Source organism: Pimephales promelas, chromosome 17, assembly GCF_988280905.1.
Source record: "Pimephales promelas chromosome 17, fPimPro1.hap1.1, whole genome shotgun sequence".
Classification (NCBI taxonomy): Eukaryota; Metazoa; Chordata; class Actinopteri; order Cypriniformes; family Leuciscidae; genus Pimephales; species Pimephales promelas.
The window spans coordinates 24,336,978-24,356,573 of record NC_142785.1 but is presented as its reverse complement, the minus strand read 5'-3'; the positions used below and the strand labels follow the sequence as shown (position 1 = coordinate 24,356,573).

General features: G+C 36.0%; 1 protein-coding gene and 1 long non-coding RNA gene across 2 annotated transcripts in view; one reads left to right on the top strand and one right to left on the bottom strand.

The window, feature by feature from the left end:
- Positions 1-926: 926 nt before the first annotated feature.
- LOC148971520 (uncharacterized) lies at positions 927-15,894 on the bottom strand. The gene is made up of 3 exons (XR_016147091.1): positions 14,645-15,894; positions 8,536-8,630; positions 927-7,842 (listed from the first exon to the last, which is right to left on the bottom strand). It is a non-coding gene; the product is annotated as an uncharacterized LOC148971520 (long non-coding RNA).
- Positions 1,730-19,596, top strand: part of entpd1 (ectonucleoside triphosphate diphosphohydrolase 1) — a 19,381-nt gene continuing 1,514 nt past the window's right edge. The window contains exons 1-8 of the mRNA XM_039665029.2: positions 1,730-1,977; positions 15,890-16,017; positions 16,121-16,238; positions 16,710-16,860; positions 18,195-18,354; positions 18,528-18,746; positions 19,123-19,374; positions 19,462-19,569. Coding sequence (XP_039520963.2) covers positions 1,962-1,977; positions 15,890-16,017; positions 16,121-16,238; positions 16,710-16,860; positions 18,195-18,354; positions 18,528-18,746; positions 19,123-19,374; positions 19,462-19,569 — 1,152 coding nt within the window. The 5' untranslated portion in view covers positions 1,730-1,961. The remainder of the gene's footprint in view (positions 1,978-15,889; positions 16,018-16,120; positions 16,239-16,709; positions 16,861-18,194; positions 18,355-18,527; positions 18,747-19,122; positions 19,375-19,461; positions 19,570-19,596) is intronic.

The following is a 19,596-nucleotide window of genomic DNA, read 5'->3' as shown; positions in this document are numbered from 1 at the left end:
TTTCAACACATCCCATAATATTTAAAATATCGGCCTCTAAGTGGTTTTCATTGCCCATCATAATTTATGATCAAAACCTTTTCTAGTCTTGACAAAACACATTGTCAGAAAGGTATGAGCCTCAAGGTTCCGTATTTTGTAACAGAAGTGATATTTGGACAGAAATTTATTAATTTGCTACAGCAGAATGCATACAATTACGCCTAAACAAAATCTCATGAGAACTTCAATTTTTGTGATATCAACTTCAAATTTGGAACAGATATATGGATTTGATTTTATAGTAATTTTATAGTAAAAAATATTTTGTAAAATATACATTTTATATAAAAGAAAAAAATATTTAGTACAGTATATTTGATTTAATGTAAATTTAAAACTTCCATAACTTCCATGAAAAATTATTAAAAATATACTTAAATCTTTTCATAGCACCAAGTAACATCATTTTGTAAAGTTAGGGTTCTTACAGTGTAATATGTAAAACATTATGCTTAGCTTGCAAAATTTCACCAAAAACACGTGTTCAACATGGCTGGGGTGATTTATTTGTTTCTGACATCCATGTTAGAAGAAGTGTTGTATGGCTCAATCAGTTTGAGTTAAGTTAGGTACTCCTCTCAATAAATTATAGAGACTCAAAATGTGCTCAATCGTTAGGTTGAGAAGTCAGTTAAAGGGTTTTAAATGTATGCTATCATTTTATTACTTTACATACAATCAATTAAAAATACTTTGCAAAAATACATAATGTTCCCATAGTTTTCAGACACATGTAAAATAAAAACAATTTCAAATCCACATGACTTTCTTCTGCAGAATAGAAAAGAATATATGGTAACACTTTACAATAAGGTTCATTAGTTAACATTAGTTAATGTATTTACTAACATGCACTAACCATGAGCAATGCATTTGTTACTGCATTTGTTCATCTTTGTTAATGTTAGTTCATGAAAACACAGCTGTTCATTGTTTGTTCATGTTAGTTCACGGTGCATTAACTAATGTTAACAAGATTTTAATCAAGTATTAGTAAATGTTGAAAATAACATTAACAAAGATTAACAAATGCTGTATATGTGCTATTCATTATTAGTTCATATTAACTAATGTAGTTAACTAATGTTAACTAACGAACCTTATTGTAAAGTGTTACCGAATATATTTAGCAGGATGTCAGCAGCTATTTTTCATACAATGAAAGTTGTATTTAAGTGAACTATCCCTGCATTTATATACTGTAAAACACAAGATAAGCCTAACTGAACTTCATATTTCACACATCCATCAACACTTCTTTCTGTCCCCAGGGCATCACCTGTGTGAAAGACCCAGACACAAAAGAAGAGAAAACATGACTTTTGTTGTGTGCTGATGTTTTTTTTTTTTTTTTTATGACTACCAAGGGCTGTGAAAGAGCTGGGGTGTTGTAACCCAGAGAGAAACAAAAATGTCTTTGTTTCTGGTCAGAGCTCTGGCAAAAGTGGTACGAACACGGTTAGTGAGGGAAGAGTGTGTATAATGATACTATAAGGTAAGTTCTCTCTGTCTATCTCTTTCTCATGTACACACAAACACACACACACACAAACACACACACACAGAGACAGACAGACAGACAGACACACACACACACACACACACACACACACACACACACACACACACACACACACAGACACACTCTTTGTCAGCGTCTTTGTTTCTCTCTCTCTCTCACACACACACACACACACACACACAGTTGAGAGGTAACAGGCAGATCGTTAACATGGTTGGTGGCGGAGGGAGGGAGAAGGCTTGGTGACTGGCCCGCCCACTCATGCCCCCAAGCCTTATAAAGAACCTGAGGAATGGGAAAGACCCTCTAGAGAGCCGAGCCAAACACCCGAAACAGCACTCTGAGAGCTGGGGCGAGAGAGAAAGAGAGAGAGAGGGGATTATTGGTCGAAGCATTCATGGATGAACAAGGAGGTGAGTCCATGACAACCACTCATATAAACACACACTACACCATATTGGGTTCATGCAGGGCAGGATGTAATTTGGTGGACAAAGAAAGGAAGAAACAAGAAAAAGAAGTTCGAACTTCAGGACAATGTTTGGGTCACATTATTTGGAGCTGGATAACTGGGAATTTACACAAAATTATGTGATTTTTATTATTCTTTTCTAAATCAAGCTTTCTAAAGAAAAGATAGTAGTACTCACAAGTATTTAGTTATGAATGAGTGCTCATTCATTCATCTTTGTGTGTTACTTTGGGCAGATAGTTCTCCCACATGTATTTTTTTTATTGGTTTTCTAATTAAAAATCTGTTGTTCGCTTAACTAACTTAGTGATTCAAATGGCATGATTACAGCATAAATCAGAAACAGGATCGCAATGGAATTTCCAGAAAGGCATCATACACCCCAAAACGTTCTCCTAAAAGGCTTTAAAATGTTCTTTGAAGCATGCTGTTTTTTTTTTATTAACTGTTTGACTGTCGGTCAAACAGTTCAAAAGTTCATGCATCGGATATATTTACTTAGAAGCAGTATTGTAGATCAGGAACTGGAAAAGTGTCTGGATAATCGACCATTGTTCTGAGATCTTGCTCTACATTTGGCTAAAACATGCAAATTAATAAGCAATGTAAACAAAGGAAGATAAAAAAATACAGCAATCCTCAGCAGGCTGCTTGGTCGTCTGAAGCATCAGGTTTCAGCATCTGGTGTCCATCTTAGAGCTTTAGCAGAGAGATTGTACAGGACTGAGAGTGCCGAGGCAGCATCAGGAAGAGAGTGAGAAAGATTGCATAAGGCCAGAGGATTTCTTCCTGAGAGTGGACAGGCCATCTGGTAACTGAGAAAACATCCCACATGTCACCATGACCAAAAACATAATTTAGCAAGTTAGTCGAAGCTGCAATACATTAGGTCTCATGGACCTTTGCATTCTTGCACGAGGCTAGGAATGACACAGGAATGCTTTCGATAGAAGCTCTGTTTCTTTCTCATGCTAAAATGAGAAAACATGTAGCTTACTCACCGTGCATCCTCCACTAAGTGCCTTGAGCAAACTAAACTTCCTGTAGCTGACACAACAAGGTCACTGTAGATGTTCCTCATTATTCCAGTCATGTGCAATTGAGGAAGTCCCACCCCTCCCACATGGGGCCTCTTTTAGTAGCAACTGAAGTAATTCCCTTTTATTTAAAGGGCTATACTTCAAAAATCCAATGCATCTTTGGACAAGCCAGGCTTTTTAAAAGTGGAATTTGTTTTATAAAGAGTAGAAATAACAAATAAAGGGACGCTTATTGTTCTTATTTAAATTTGAGGTGAAATAGAGGACATGTAGGAAATGTTTGCATGCAAAATGGATTCTTTTAGACCTCAGAGTGTGGTATATTGCGTGTCATTGTAAATGGCATGTAGGTACAGGGCTCTATAGTCACACATTATTGAGACCTCTCATGACTTATTTCAGATGTTTGAGTGATGTGTGGGTTGAGTGTGACATTATTTTTTTCCACTGTCCTCAAATGCGGTCTTGTCATGACACTAACTGTGAGAACATCATAGACAAACAGTGCTAGATTTAAATACTATGAAGAGAAACGTTTAAATAAATGAATTAAAGCTATCAAATGACATCTGCACCGTAATGCATAAAAGCTCCATCTTTGCCGTTAAGTTGTTCTGGGATGTTGCAGCTGAAATGTTGTATTCTGTCTGACTATTGTACCTTTTCAAACATGAAAGTAGAAGATGTGAATTATTGATACAATATAAGCTTACTAATCAATCATATATAATCTTTACAGAAAATTGCTCACTAACCACAAACCACTTAAAAAAGCTGATAAACATCAATTAGGTTTCTGTTTCAATTTACAAGTCATGGCACATAATACAACTTGTGCTTGTATTTTAGTGGCCGCAAATAAAACCAAAAGTTTAATTTTTGAAATGCGGAAAGTCTGATCATTCTGATGTGTATTTTTAAAATGATAATGAAAATAAAGTAAATGTGGAATTATAATAGCTACATCTTGCAATCGCAACTGACTTTTCTTAATGAATCATTTTGATCATGGCCAATTTGACTGCCAGGAAAAGCACATTTATGTGTCCTCCAGCGTCTCTCTATAATGCAACGCTTATTTTACTTTTTAATAAATCAATCAACATCACTGGAGGGGTTAACATGCTCGAACAGATTGCAAGTGTTACTTTACACAACTACATTGAAGACAGGCATTTGTGGGTGGTGAAGAAATGGAAATGACTTAGCAATGAAAACGATTTTGCTCCAACATTTAGAAATCATTGTAAGATCACTGAACATTTATTTAACCATAGCAAAAGTACATTTCTTACTTAAGTTTATTTTTTACCTCTATTTTTTTGGTGTTTATTTAAAATTAGACAAATATGATATTATTTTAATCTCAAATCTGTTGTTTAACAGTTGATTTAGTTCTTTAATACTTTGACAACTATAGCAGAAGACACTAGCAGGGTTTAAACCCCGGTTGTGATGTTGGGGCATGTTGTAACACTGCGTAACAATGTGCCCCTATTACAAATAAGCTATTATGTTCTATACTTTTATGTGCCCCTCACATGTTACAATGTACCCCACCTATGGGGCATGTTGTCACAATTCACTTCCATTCTTTCAGGGTAAATCAAGAAAAAAGTGTACACTGTATTAATAAAACAAAACCACATAAACACTAGTAGATTTACACAAACTGAGAAAGTCAAAAAGCGTTACGTTGTGCCCCTCTCTCCCCTATTATTCTCTTTCCCAATTAGGCTTCCTTTGGTTTGCTGGCTGAGATGTCTTCCCCTTTCCTCTTGCCACATCTCTTCTCGGTTTGACTTTATTTTGATGGTCCCTTTAACACATTCTGTTGACTATAAGTAACGTTGCACCTACATGTCTACAAACTCGTATTAGAGTGTTAGAAGGGTATTAGTAGACTCATAAGGTTAGGGTTAGAATAAGTTAAAGTGCACTTGCAAAGTTACACATAGTCAGTAGAATGTCTGTTGGAGGACCATCACAATAAAGAGTTAGCAGATTAAGCAGACAGTCTACTAATACTCTAATGAGAGTATGAGACTTAGTTGACATGTAGTGGCAAAGTTACTTATAGTCAACAGACTCTTCAAAAGGGAACATCAAAATAAAGTGTTAACCTGATGATATGTTCACTGGTGTGTAAGCGGGACAACCTGTCAATCACATAAGATCACAGCAATAGCAAACTATAATGATTCAATTATCCAATCCATTCCCGATGGACACATCAAGTCCCGCCTTACATTCTTTCTTGTTCGAAAAGCCAATAGAGAAAAAAAGACTATCGTGACTTCCGTTCCATGCCGACTTTAAGGATTTTTTTTTTACATTTAAAATACATTTAATTTAAAACTTCAAATTAAATAAAGTACATATTACATGATGTACTTCAAAGGTTAACAAAAAACATTTGTTAATGCATATAAATATCTAAATAAATGTATTATTTAAAAAATTATAATATTTATATAAAGATATTTGTTACATTGTGGGTTTTGTGTCTTGTTCCTCATTCTTGCCTTTTTATGTGATTCCCTGATTGTCATGTGATCCTGCCTATTGGTCTTGCCATTTGTTTCGGTAATGAATGAGGCAAGCTGGAGGCAAGCTGGGGCCTTCACCATGAAGCCGGTTTAGGTGGCTAGCCTGATATGTTTCAGTTTAAATTGCGCCAACCCTGGGTTTTAGGCACCATGAAAGTGAAAAATAAAAACAACAAAGAAAAACATACGCACAGAACACAACACACTTAACAAACACTGGCAGCAAACTCATAATGACTGTAGACTATTCAAAGAAACTCTTTAAGGGCAGAGGCTTTAGTCATCCAGCTGTCTACATTGTCTTTGCCTTATTGATCTTTGCGGTTGTACACTCATGGTGTACAATCCAAAATTGCTTCAGATAAGTATCTGGGGTTCTCCACCGCTGTAATTTTTCTTTTTTTTTTTTTTTTTTTTTTTTTTGCAGCTGTGAACTCTGCCATCAACACTTTTTTGTCATGTAAAGAAAATTGGTACTTTGAATCATCATTCCAAAATAGTAAACAGCAGGCCACCTGTTAATCACTCGTGCGTATCAACAACACTCACTCACACAAACAGAAAAAACAGCTGCCAGTATCTCAGTTCAAGTCTAAAGGCGCTTTTCCACTGCATAGTACGGTACGGTTCGGTTCGGTACGTCTCACTTGTGGTGCTTTTCCACTGCATGGTACGGTTCGCTTCAGGTCGCTTTAAATGGTACCTGGTCTGTTGAGGTTCCAAGCATAGCGTACCGGTACTAAAATGTGACGTGAAACACTGCAGATCACTGATTGGTCAGACAGAATCGTCACTACCAGCGTCACTACTAGCGTCATTGGATTTGCGACACGAGACACGAGACACTTTTTTAGCAGTATTTTTGTTTTGCTGCCATCAGCCTCATTTTAAACACATTTTTCCGTCTAGCAGTTAAAAACAACCACATACCGAGAATCAGGAACAACATCCCCTCGATAGTCTCCATTGTTCCTGTGTTGTGGGTTTGAAAATGTGGCGCTTTTAAGATGATGTCATGGCAGTAGAGGCGCGCGCAAAAAACGATCAGTCCCACACACTTTGAAGGGGTACTACTGCAGTGGAAACGAAAAGCGATCCGAACTGTTCCGCGCCGTACCGTACTATGCAATGGAAAAGCGCCATAAGGTCCAATATTTGTGGGAGCAGCACATCATCTAAAGAAGCTTTTACAGAGGCAGTTACAATTTTTATTTTCTTGAATTTCTTCTTGACGGGAAAGTTTGGTTTCTTTTAGTTCTTTATGTGATACAGACATTTTAAAGGTTTTGACATAATTCAACATAATTTGCTTTCTAGTAAGTGGAGCACACAAAATTCACATCTGCACCGCCATGAATCAGTCCCATGACTCCCTTTAAATTCTTTATATTTTTCAATCTCATATTCTGCAGAGGAGAGAAGTGAATCACGCTGCTTCTCTCGCGAGAAATGAATTTCAGTTTCATTCTTTCTCAGCATGCGATTGGTTGTTCACTACTTCTCACACCAAAACTCAGGATCAAAGCCTGAGTTGACATAGAAAGTTGATGATCAGCATCATGGTACCAACAAAGCCTGGTTGGATTGGTTTGGGTTTGTCAACTCAAAACTAATCCTGTAACCCAGAGTTTGTTCAACTACCATCATGGTACAGGGCTCTGGTTGAGAACCCAAATGCAACTTTACTTCAAAACATAATCAAACATAAATCAAAGGCATGGCAAGGCATGAACCAGGAACAGGAACCCTAGAAACCCAAAACAAAGACAAGACCCTGGACAAGAAACATTCGATACTAAACCAAGACACAGGGCAAAGTTGATGGATTACACAGACAAGACACAAAACCCTCAACGTGACAATTTAGATTGACATTTATGTTAAAAAAAATGGCAAAATATTTAAACCTTTATATTAGCAATACATCTCTGGAGACTATTGTTCATAATGAAATACTAGTTTTAAAACTATATGGGATGTTCTGTAGTCATTAGTCATTTCACAACTCACTCACACACGCTCACTTCCTCTAACCCCAAAACAGCTCAGAGCAGTTGAAATAAACATCCTTTTCGAACTGAACAAACCCTTGGAGGATGACGGTCCTGAATATTTCTTAGGTGCTGAAATGTTTACCTCTCACTTTATAAGGTTACTTCATTTAATACACAGAGGAAATGAGATGGTGTGCAGTTGTGTAGAACTTTACACAGTCTCCTAAAAACAACAAATAATGGATGAAATAATTAGGCATTTCCTGTTATGACAAAAACATTCTTATCTTGGTTTATTAAGGAGATCAAAGCTCAGATCTTAACTTTCCAAAACCATAACACTAAAGAAGAACACTGAATTGCATTGGCATGTCTCTCTTTCAAAGAAGGTGGAAGACATCTGCTGGGAATCTGTCCTTCTCAGACGTGTTTGTGCCGACAAGCCCATGTTAACCACATGATCACACTGGCACGCGCTTCAAGTATGGGTGTGACAAAAGCTATTCTCTCTTATGGAAATTCTGAGTGCAAGTTTTATAAACCGCTAAACCAGACGCTTTCAGTTGGCTCATTTCTCAGTCTATAAGACTGAATGAACCACATAATGTGTTATCTAAAGAGGCTTCTTGGCTCTCACATAAAAACAGTCTGATTGCTTTCAAATGTACTTCATTAGATTAGTAAAGTGGCAAGAAAGGCACAATTTATTGTATTACCTAGCAAAGAAAAGCATTACACACGGATGAATGGGAAATGTGCACTCAATGGAAAAGCATTTGTTACTGTACGTCTTGAATGACTGCTAGCTAAAAGACTACAGTGAGGATAAAAATACTGTTATGTTATGACGAGATGTTACAGGGTCTCATCAGTGTAAGCTCTGGGTCAATCCATGTTATTTATTCACACCACTTACTTTTGGCAGAAGGCGCTGTATGTGGGAATCACGCCCGTCAGCACGAGAGTTTGTTTCCAGATAGTGTTAATCGTCCAGTCTGCTTCATAAATCTGCTGGCAGATGCAAAAATTACACAATTTTAAAAGCAAATAAACATCTTCCTTTATTGACAACTATTCAAAAGTAGGCGTATACTATTTTAATACAAAATAAAATGTATTATAAATATATATATATATATATATATATATATATATATATATATATATATATATATATATATATATATATATATATATATATATATATATATATATCATTTATTTTGTGCTGAATTAATTTCAAATAATATTTTAAAATATGGCGTTTAAGTATATTTACACAGGCTGCTTAATGAAGCTCAGAGGTGGCATGGATGGCATTATGAATGAAAAATTAAATGGGTAACACTAACAACTAACAATGGGCAATACATTTGTCACCATATTTATTAATCTTTGCTAATGTTAAATTAATAAAATATAAAATTGTTCATTATTTGTTCATGTTAGTTTACAGTGCATTATCCAATGTTAACAAATACATTTGATTTCCATAATGTATTAGTAAATGTTGAAATTAACATAATAATAAGATAATAATAAGATTAATAAATGCTGTAGAGATAGAAGTATTGTTATTTTTTTAGTTCATGTCAAGATAACTAATGTTAACTAATGAAACATTAAGTGTTAACATGAAATGATACTTTAAATATTAAACTAAAACTGAAAGTAGGTGGCGGCAATCAGTAAGTCATTCATTCTACCAGCTGATTCATTCATCTTTACGGCTGTCTGAAAGTTTAACAGTGTAAATATACATATTTTTTGTGACGTTTCACTCATTGTCACCGCAGGCAGAAAACAAAAGAATAGGAGTATCATCAGTAAAACTTGAGACCGAGTACTGAACTCAATCTTGTGAAAGATTCTGGATCTGGTGAAAAAGCTGTCAGCGATCAAAATACTGATTTTGAAGATGTTGAAAATGATAGTTTTGAGAATAGGTTTGAGATTGTGAATATGAGCTTTATGCTGAATGTACTGGGAAATGAGCTCTGACGAGGACATGCAGTAATAAAACATATTTTTGTGTTGCTCAGAGAAACACAATAAAAGCATTAATAATTTTAACACATTATTTTTCCATAGTTGTATCACACTACTTTAACATGTTAAAGAGACAGCTCCTAATATAGAATATATTGTAGCGACTTAAAAAATCCCACAAACTCATAAAGAAAAAACGTTTATAAACACAATGCCATTTTATGCTATCAGATAACGTTTTACATCCAGGTACTTTGTTTTTTGTCATCTAAACCACATTTGAATGAGGAATGGAATTTCGTTCTCATTGTTTGAAAGAAAAGCTACTGTCCATTTGATATATGACAACACAAAAAGACATCACAACTTGACACCTTGATATCACACTTTCTCACGGATGTTTTGCAAGAACCACTGTCACAGTTCTCTATGTAGGTATGAAGCATAGAGGTATGAAGTGACACATAGCATTATTTACCATGTCTCAAGAGTGTTACATTGACTTGGATTACCTCATAAGAGCTTTCCCAGGTACCTAAGGCATGTTAGTGCAGGTGAACCTAACAGAGAAGATATTAAACCTGATGTAACATGTCTAGTGACAGATTTAGACTAGTCTGATGAGACATATTGCAAACTGTCCATGCTATGCTTACAAAGGATTTAGTATGTGACGACATTGTCTCAATTATGCCTGATCTATGGAGGACTTAGAGAAACACCCGAGGTAGAAAGAAAGTCTGTTTACTTGAGGGCATGAGTGTGCTCTGACGTATTTCGAGTTCCAGTCAATAAAAGATTCACAGCTGAGACATGTAGGTTGTTATAAAAACATCTATTGAAATGACTGTCATTTCACAAAGAACCCTTTTTTGTGTGTGTTTCCCTTTTCTCAAGAGGAAATGCAACTCATAGGCAACACACCACTGGTGCCAAAGTTTGTTTTTGGCCCCTGTCTCTATATCAGTAACAACATAATCTCAGAGACATTTTGCAGTACAACTCTGAGGTGATGCATTTTTTCCTGTCTGGAAGAATGCAATAAACATATATAGTGTAGAACAGTGTTTGTGTTATGTTAATTTGTTAGCATAACAGTACTTCTGTTTTTCAAGTCATCAGCTGTCCAATTTTGGTGAACTCTTGCTAATTGTAGCCTCTTTTTCCTATTTGTAGTGGAGATGAGTGGTACCCGGCTCCCCTAAATGCATTGAAGCAACTGCCATGTGATTGTATGATTAGATAATTGCATTAATGAGAAATTGAACAGGTATTCCTAATAATAATCCTTTAGGTGAGTGAATATTACGTTCTTTGCAAAATCTGCTTAGTCTTATATAAACAGACCAGTCTTATATCGATGCAACTTTTGACACTTAGCAGTTTCCCTTGGCAGTGTTTCTTTGCTCCTTTTATACAATACATCGCAACAGTTAAAAAAGACCATCTAGCACTCAAAAGTAATAAATACTTGAAACTAATGCATTGTTTGTAAGTGACAATAAGACATTTACCCTGATTTCACAGACAAAACTTAAACCTATATAGTCCAAGACTAAAATGCATGTTTGAGCTGTTTTAAAGCAACTTAATATATAATGCATAATATATTAAAATGTGTCAGTGCCATTGTTTTGTCTCAATATGCACACCTTATAATGTTACATTTTCAGATAAATGCTCTTCTTTTGAAATTATTCACAAAATCTTATAAAGAACTCAAAGAACTATTAAGCAATATTTTCATCATTGATAATAATATGTTTCTTGAGCTCCAAATCAGCATATTAGTATGATTCTGAAGGATAACGTGACACTAAAGACAGAAGTAATGGCAGCTTTGCAATCACTATATTATAAATATTTTAAAATATATTATTGTTTAAACTAAATTACTGTTTTGCTGTATTACGTTTAAATAAATGCAGCCTTGTTGGGCATAAGAGGCTTCATTAAAAAAAATCTCACCAACCATCCAGTCTTATAATGAGTGTTTTCATTGTGTCCAGGCAACACTGCAGATAATCCAAACACAAACAGGTGTTCATCAGGGAAGGAAACTAATGATAAGGAACCTGAAATAACACTTAAAAAGCTCTTTCCAGACTTCTCATGACATTAATCCATTGAGCAAACTATTTGGGTGGAATATGTGGTAAAACAGAAAACAGAGCAGCTTGTTCTGGATAACAGCACCTTTCACATGAGAGAAAAGAATAATATTCGGTCTTCATGAAATCCGACCACTTCTCTTCATCCACTGCATTTACAGCGTGCAGGCAGATGCTATTTCCCGAACAAATAGCACTGCTGTTCTTGCTAGGGAATAAACAAAATCGACTTGCCCTCATTGCATTCACTAGTCTGGGACACAAAGGGTGAATTTATGAGGAATATCCTGGGAATTGCTTTTCCATAAAGGAATGGGGCTGTCAAGCTATAAAAAAATGACATAAAACTGTCATACAATAAATAATTTGCTGTATACCAGATCTCCAGAGAAACAGACTGGAATTTAAGTTGAACTTTCATTTTTGGTTGAGCTATTGCTTTAAGGGAACAACAGCTGAGTAATTTGTTGTGGAACATACCGCTGCTACATGCAATGAATGAAGGAAAGTGGTCATTTAAAAGTGAGTTATTTCATGTAATTTCTGAGATACTGTATACAGTATATACACCTTTCATCCGTGTCCTCTTATAAAGACAGTCCCCCTTTTTAATAAAACGTTTTAATAAAAATTATATTGTGAGAATTAAAAAAAAAAAAATGTAATAGTTTGTGCATGCAACGGTTATGAAGATGTGGTTTACAGTCTAAAGACCTTTAATGTTTCCCAAACCCTTGGATGCCACTGACTTGCATGCCAAAGACAGAAGCTTCAGTTCCAGAAACAGATCAGTATGCAGCTCACACTCCGTTCTCTAAAGGGATTCAGTTCCAATTTAGGAGTGCACGACTCACTGCACAAGGGAATTCCGCTCACTGCCGCCTGTGACGTCACTGCAAGCCTTGCATGGCTCCACATGCACAGTGGGTGTTTCCCCAAAATCATACGCATATTCTTACAAAGCAAATATGCAGTTACGCTCACAGGTGTGATTACTCGTTCCTCAAATATTGAAATCCTGACACTGAACACTGAAAAGTGGGCAGGAATCGGTTAACAGTCAGTTCACTGGGACTTAGCTACCACAGAAACCTCGACAGTCGTTGACACACCGTTGAAGCGGTTTAACGCCCTGCGCGTGTCATGATGGGTAGGTGAAAAGCTCTGTAAGGCGCACGGATTGAAAAGCTTCAATCCTGACATATATTTTGTAACTACTTTCCGCTTCATTGCACGGGATCATGCAAACCTATCCTTTTAAGCAAACCTTATCAGATGTGGCTAAGCAAACCTCATCAGATGTGGCTTTATTGGGCTTGCAAGGACTAAACTAAACTAATAGATGGGAGATCTGTTCTTTTTTTAATGTGTGCCTGAAACGTACTATTTCCATGTGTCTGCTTCAAATTAAAGTTAAAACTAATAGTTTTGTTGATAAATTGGAGTCGAGTATAGCCTACCTCACAAAACTTTACCATAGTTTGAATAACTGAAAACATGATCATTTTAAATCTTGTGTACAATGTAGGCTATTGTAATCTGTTTTACTTGTAATTAATGGTGTCATACCCCATCACCATCCTTATTTAATTAACTTTTTAATAGGCCTATTTTACTTGAAAATGGGAAATATCCCGGAACAAATCAGCCTGTAAAAACTTGTCCTAAATCTAATGTGTTAACTTTAATTAACATGCTCACGATTTAAATTGAGCATGTGAAAGAATAATTACTTCAGAATGTGTTTTTTTTTTCATTTATCATTTACTGTATAATATTACATGAGGTGGTGGTCATGTACTCTGAACAACATTATAAATGCAAGCACTTTCATGAGCTGAACTCTAAGACTTTTTCCATGTACACAAAATGCCTACTCTCAAATATTTTTCACAAATCTTAAGGTGCGTTCCATTCGACAGGGTCCCTACGCAGTTGTGGTATTACAAATTTATTATGTCTTTGATTTAGGTTTCCAAAACTGATAAAGTCTCCAGCAAGAGTCTCCTTTCTGTTTTCTCACCTTTCAGCCTAGAGATTCAATCGTTTAGGTTGATTGGATTAGCTATAGGGGAGACTTCCACCTTTTGTCTTTAATGGCTCTGGGATGGCTCTCTGGAACCAGAGTTCCTGGCCACTATCAGCATTTGAATAGTTATGCTGAGTCAATTGGATTGGTAATGCCCTCAGAGTAGGATGTGTTCCTTCTTCATTACATTTGCTTTGTTTCAAGAGTCTCCTCCTCAATGTAACTTCTCCAGATTAGCATGTCAAGGCACAGAAAACTGCTTTGCTGATGAACTGAGGTGCCTTTTGAATCATATACATTTGCTTTTGTTTCAATTTCTCCCCCCTCAATGTAAACTCCTCCCCTCTAAATGTATAAATTGTAAGGGAATGTTTTCCCTTAGTGAGACTTATTTTGAGATGTCTACAGCTAGCAATAAAGAACTTCTGCGTGAAAGATACCTCAAAAGTCTCTTGGTCTCCTGAGTTGCTAACTTTTCTACAAGGAAAGAAAAGTTTCCTACACAGTGTTCGCTGCTCCCTACTTCCTGAACACGGTATATCAGCTGAAGTGGACTTCACTGACTTCCTGTGAAGTGATGTATCGATGTTCCCTTATTCCCTATGCCGTTTACAGTGCCCTTCGAACTGAACATGTTCGTTCCCTTCAAATTGGAATCTCACTTAAGATGGCGAAATACCCTGTGAAGTCCACTTCGTAGTCCACTTACGGTCGAATGGAACGCATCTTTAGACATTTTAGACCTTTTATTGTGGCCAGCCTAAGGCACTCCTGTACAATAATAATGCTGTCTAATCAGCATCTTGGTTTGCCACACCTATGAGGTGGATGGATTACCTCGGCATCTTAAAGGGACAGTTCACTTTGAAATTAATTTTTGATATGTTTTAGCTTACCTCAAGAACATCCGAGATGTAGGTGTCTTTGTTTCCACAGTATTTTCAATTTTGATATTTTTCGGTCAAACCGTTGTTGTCTATCAGTCATGCACTGGAGGTTTAGGGGGTCCTCCCTCGGTTCACCTCAAAGAGCATGCACAGAAAAGTCAAAATTAAACATGATTGAATGACTCGTAAATGTAAGTACACATTGATGGCCTAAGACACGAAATGAGTGGTTTGAAAATGAACAGAATTTATATCGTTTTTACCTCGTGTAACACAGCCACGTCCAACTGATCTGACGGCACGGGCGCTTCGGTCTGCATGCGCAGGAAGTGATCGCTTGCGCGTCTACGTCACTCATTGTTTACACAGAGATTTCGGGAAGTTTTACCTTTCACTAAACATATTTAGATATATCAAAATCGTCTTCCATTGGAATTTCCTGTATATCGAAATATGTTTAGTGAAAGGTAAAACTTCCGAAATCTCTGTGTCTGTGCTTATTAACACAGATTTAGACAGATTTGTGAATAATATTTGGTCTTTTGTGTACACAGAAAAAGTCTTAGATCTTTGAGTTCAGCTCATTAAAAAATGGGGGCAAAAACAAAAATGTTGTGTTTATAATTTTGTTCAGTCTATGATAGTGATTTCATTTCTAATTGGTTACATATATGGTGCTATATCCATTACTGCAACATTCCCTGTTCTCCCCTTGGCTGAATTCATTGATGAAGTTGAGTTGCTATTTTAAATAAATTACATATAATTTAGCCTTTATTTTTTTAATCATCTCATACCAAAATAATTGAATTAGTCACTCTGAACCCAAAATGCACATTCGTTGCTGGAATCACTTTTCCCAATAACATTTAGCCAAAATGAACAATCCATCCATCCATTCTCCACGTAGCTTGTCCTACATATGCTCATAGGAATTCTGAAGCCTATCCCAGCATTTTGGGCTAAAGACAGGGAAACACCCTAGACAGATGTCCTGTCCATACGAACGGGATATTTTCTTTAGTTAATCATTGGAGCAAGGAAAATTCTCCTGATCTGTAAAACATATACATCTAAAACACAAATGAATTAAGGGCCCCTTAGAGGGCTTTGTTGTGGGGAGACATGCTGCAATGCCCAGCAGAATACACAGTGCCATCATGCTTTCAATCCCTGTTTGTTTTTCCATTAAAATGACAGCAGGTATTACTGTAAAATGTGTTTTCTTTTAACACTTTTATTTTCCATTTTTAGAAGTAAAAGTCAAGAACCCATGGCAAAGGCCAGTGTTCATCTTTCTGACTGCTTTTATCATCCTGGGGATCGTCATCATGGTGTCCATTTCTGTCGTCCAGAACAAACCTTTACCCCAGAAGTACAAGGTATGACTGACACTTTGAGTGAACCATTTACTGGTTGGTAATAATCAATCAGATTAGATTTGTACAGACTGTACTGACGCAATGGTTCCTGTTCACTTGACAGTATGGAATAGTTCTGGATGCAGGCTCCTCGCACACCTCTGTGTATATCTATGAATGGCCTGCCGAGAAGGAGAACAACACAGGCATCGTACGGCAGGTACACACCTGCGATGTAGAAGGTACATGATCCTTAATTTACTCTGCAGAGGCCAAGATCTAAACTAAACTAACCAAAAATGAAAGGAGGACTTATATGTGACCACGACTTCCATGAAACAAAAAAAAAGATATTTAGCAGATTGTCCAAGCTGTGTTGTTTCCATACAGTCACTGATTTTTATAAAATAACAACTTGAATTTCAGCCTTTTTCTCACACAAGGCTATCATATGTCTTTCCGAAGTCTTGAAATGTAGAGTAATTTATTTATTTATGGTCCTTTTTTTTGTTGCTTTTTTTTTTGTCTGTTTTTTTGTCCTTCCTAATGTTGCTTGGCAGCTCCTGGTCCCCATGCACTTTCATTGCAGCACAGTTTAGACAGTCTGCTAAACTTCGCTATTCCATGAAAGACAAAGTCAGGAGTTTAATTTACTATCCCTTTAGTAGTTTGGCAACACCACATAATTCCCAACAACGTTTTGCATACTGTAGGCAAAGGCATCTCCAGTTACTATGATAATCCAGAAGGGGCTGGCACATCTCTGCAGGACTGCATGGTGGAAGCCAAGCAAAAAATACCTGCTCACAGACACGAAGAAACCCCTGTGTACCTGGGAGCCACAGCAGGCATGAGACTGCTCAAGTAATCACTTTTCAATATTCTCAATTCTCAAGAATAAAAAAGGGAGTAGGGAAGGTGTAGAGAATAGAAGTCTAAGTACTCAGACGAAAGATTTATAAATCAATGATGAATTGTCTTCATTCTGTAATTATCCTAAATGTTTGAAAAAAAATGTTTTTGAGAAGTCTCTAATGCTTACCAGGGCTGAATTTATTTGATAAAAAAAATAACATATAAACAGTAATATTATTATTATTATTATTATTATTTTCTCTGTGATGGAAAAGCTGAATTTTCAAAATAATGAATCCAGTGTTCAGTGCCACATGATCTTTCAGAAATAATTCTAATATGTTCATTTGGTATTTTTTTTTAATAAATTATAGTCTTTTGTGTGGATTATTTCACATAAATACCTCAAACTAAAAAATAAAAAGATTTTTAATAAATTTTAAAACATTAAATTGAACAGTTATTTGATTTTTGTAAAAATATTCCATATTATTATTATTTTTACTGTATTTTTGATCAATGCAGCCTTCATGAGGATAAGAAACGTCTTTCAAAACATTACACATCTTAATTATTTCAAACTTTTGATTTTACTAAACAATTTTATTAAAGGGGTTATGACATGAGAAATCAAATTTGCCTTTATCTTTTGACATAATAAATACATAAGAGGTATTTGCCTATTAAAACATCCTGCAAGTTCTACAAAATTCCTCCTGATAATAAACAAACCATTTACTTACAGCAATCAAACTCCAAAAACAAAGCAACTGCATTGCAAATCGAAAGTAAACCATTTCATAATGCTTTATCTGTAAATTACAGTTTTATATGTTTTCAAAACACTTTATTGAGTGCAATAGAGAATGGCCGTGGATAATGTTTCCTATCCAATTACATTAGCCAATCATAACATTGGTCATTTACTGTCAAGCCTTAAAAGGATAGTTCATCCCAAAATGAAAATTTTAATAATTTACTCACCCTCAAGTTGTACCAATCCTGCTAGTTTCATTCTTCTGTTGAACACAAAATAAAGAATGTTGGTAACCGACAGTTGAAGGTAGACATTTACTTCCATAATAAGTTCAATAAAATAAAGAAACTCATATAAAAACTCAAATAAAAAACTGACAGAGTGAGTAAATGATGACAGAATATCCACCATTTTTGGATGTTTCCTCTATCTCTGTAAAAGAGGCGCCCCTTAAAAACTGATAATTTCAGACGGGTCAGAATGAAGGTTGAAAATAATTGGTGCTCCAGGAACATATTAAAGTAATAATAATGATTATTTAATTAATTGTTTAGAGATGAAGTTCAATAATATCTATTTTCTCAAGGATGGAGAATGAAGCAGCCTCAGAAAGGGTACTGGCCTCGGTAGAACATTCACTGAAGACGTACCCCTTCTCCTACCAGGGAGCTCGCATCATTTCTGGCCAAGAGGAGGGAGCTTTTGGATGGATCACAGTCAATTACTTGAGCGAAAACCTAAATAAGGTATGCTGTTTTCTTCCGTCAAATTTGTCATTTTTAACCCACAGCTCTGCTCCACACAGAATTAAAGTGCAGAATACCGTGTGAATTACTTTTCTACTATAAGAATGAAGAATGAAACAAACAATTTCAGTGTGAACAGGAGAATAATGTCAGCTCGTTTGTTTCTCACGCAGCCCACGGGGACTCTTGGAGCTCTGGACCTGGGTGGCGCCTCTACTCAGATAACCTTCATACCTCAACAGAACATTGAATCGGATGACAATTCAATTGACTTTAGGCTGTATGGAAACGATTATCACCTGTACACGCACAGCTTCCTCTGTTATGGGAAGGACCAAGCTCTCAAGCTTTCAATGGGCAAGAAATTAGTGTCAACATACGCTACTGACAAGGTATGCTTGTCATTGCAATAGAAAAAGTGTGTCGAAGCCATAGTGGTGCGTCTGTCCTTTCCTAGGCCAATCTAAATAAATATATATGTAAAGAAAAGGTGTACACTTACGTTAAATATCCCTATTGCATATTGTATGAGTGTTGCATTAAGGCAAAATGTGCACCCTTTTAATGCATTTACTTTACATACTGCCTACATTGCAAACCCATTAAAATATTTTACAGCAAAAAAAATCTATTTGAAAGGGACAATAAAACATTTAGCTGCTTTTTGGTTCTTTAATTTAGCTTTGGTTGAAGTTAACATATTGTTTTTTTATGCATATGTTTTTTTTTTTTTATCTTATATTCTTAAATATTTTTTTCTACCCTAAGACAAACCCCATTGAGTTAAGGGATCCTTGCTTCCACCCTGGATATAACTTCACCAGGACAGTTCAAAGCGTCTTCGATACCCCTTGTATGACAGCAGTGAACATTTCACCTGGAAATATCTCTCATGTGGGGTTGGGGAATTGGTCTCAGTGCCAACAATCGATCAGAAAGGTTTTCAATACCAGCCACTGTGCTTACTCAAAATGCTCTTTCAATGAGGTGTTCCAGCCTTCTGTTGATGGCAAATTTGGGGTAAGAAACAATTGTTTGGATACATTTGAATGGCTGGTTGCATATCAAAAAATTAGAGTTAATAATCACGCTATTTGATTTTTCTAGGCTTTTTCTGCTTTTTTCTTTGTGATGGACTTTTTGAATCTGACCAGTGATTCATTAGAGAATACAAAGCTGAAGCTGGCAAAATACTGCTCTACTCCATGGAAAAAGGTTAAATGGTTTATTTACTGACTTTGA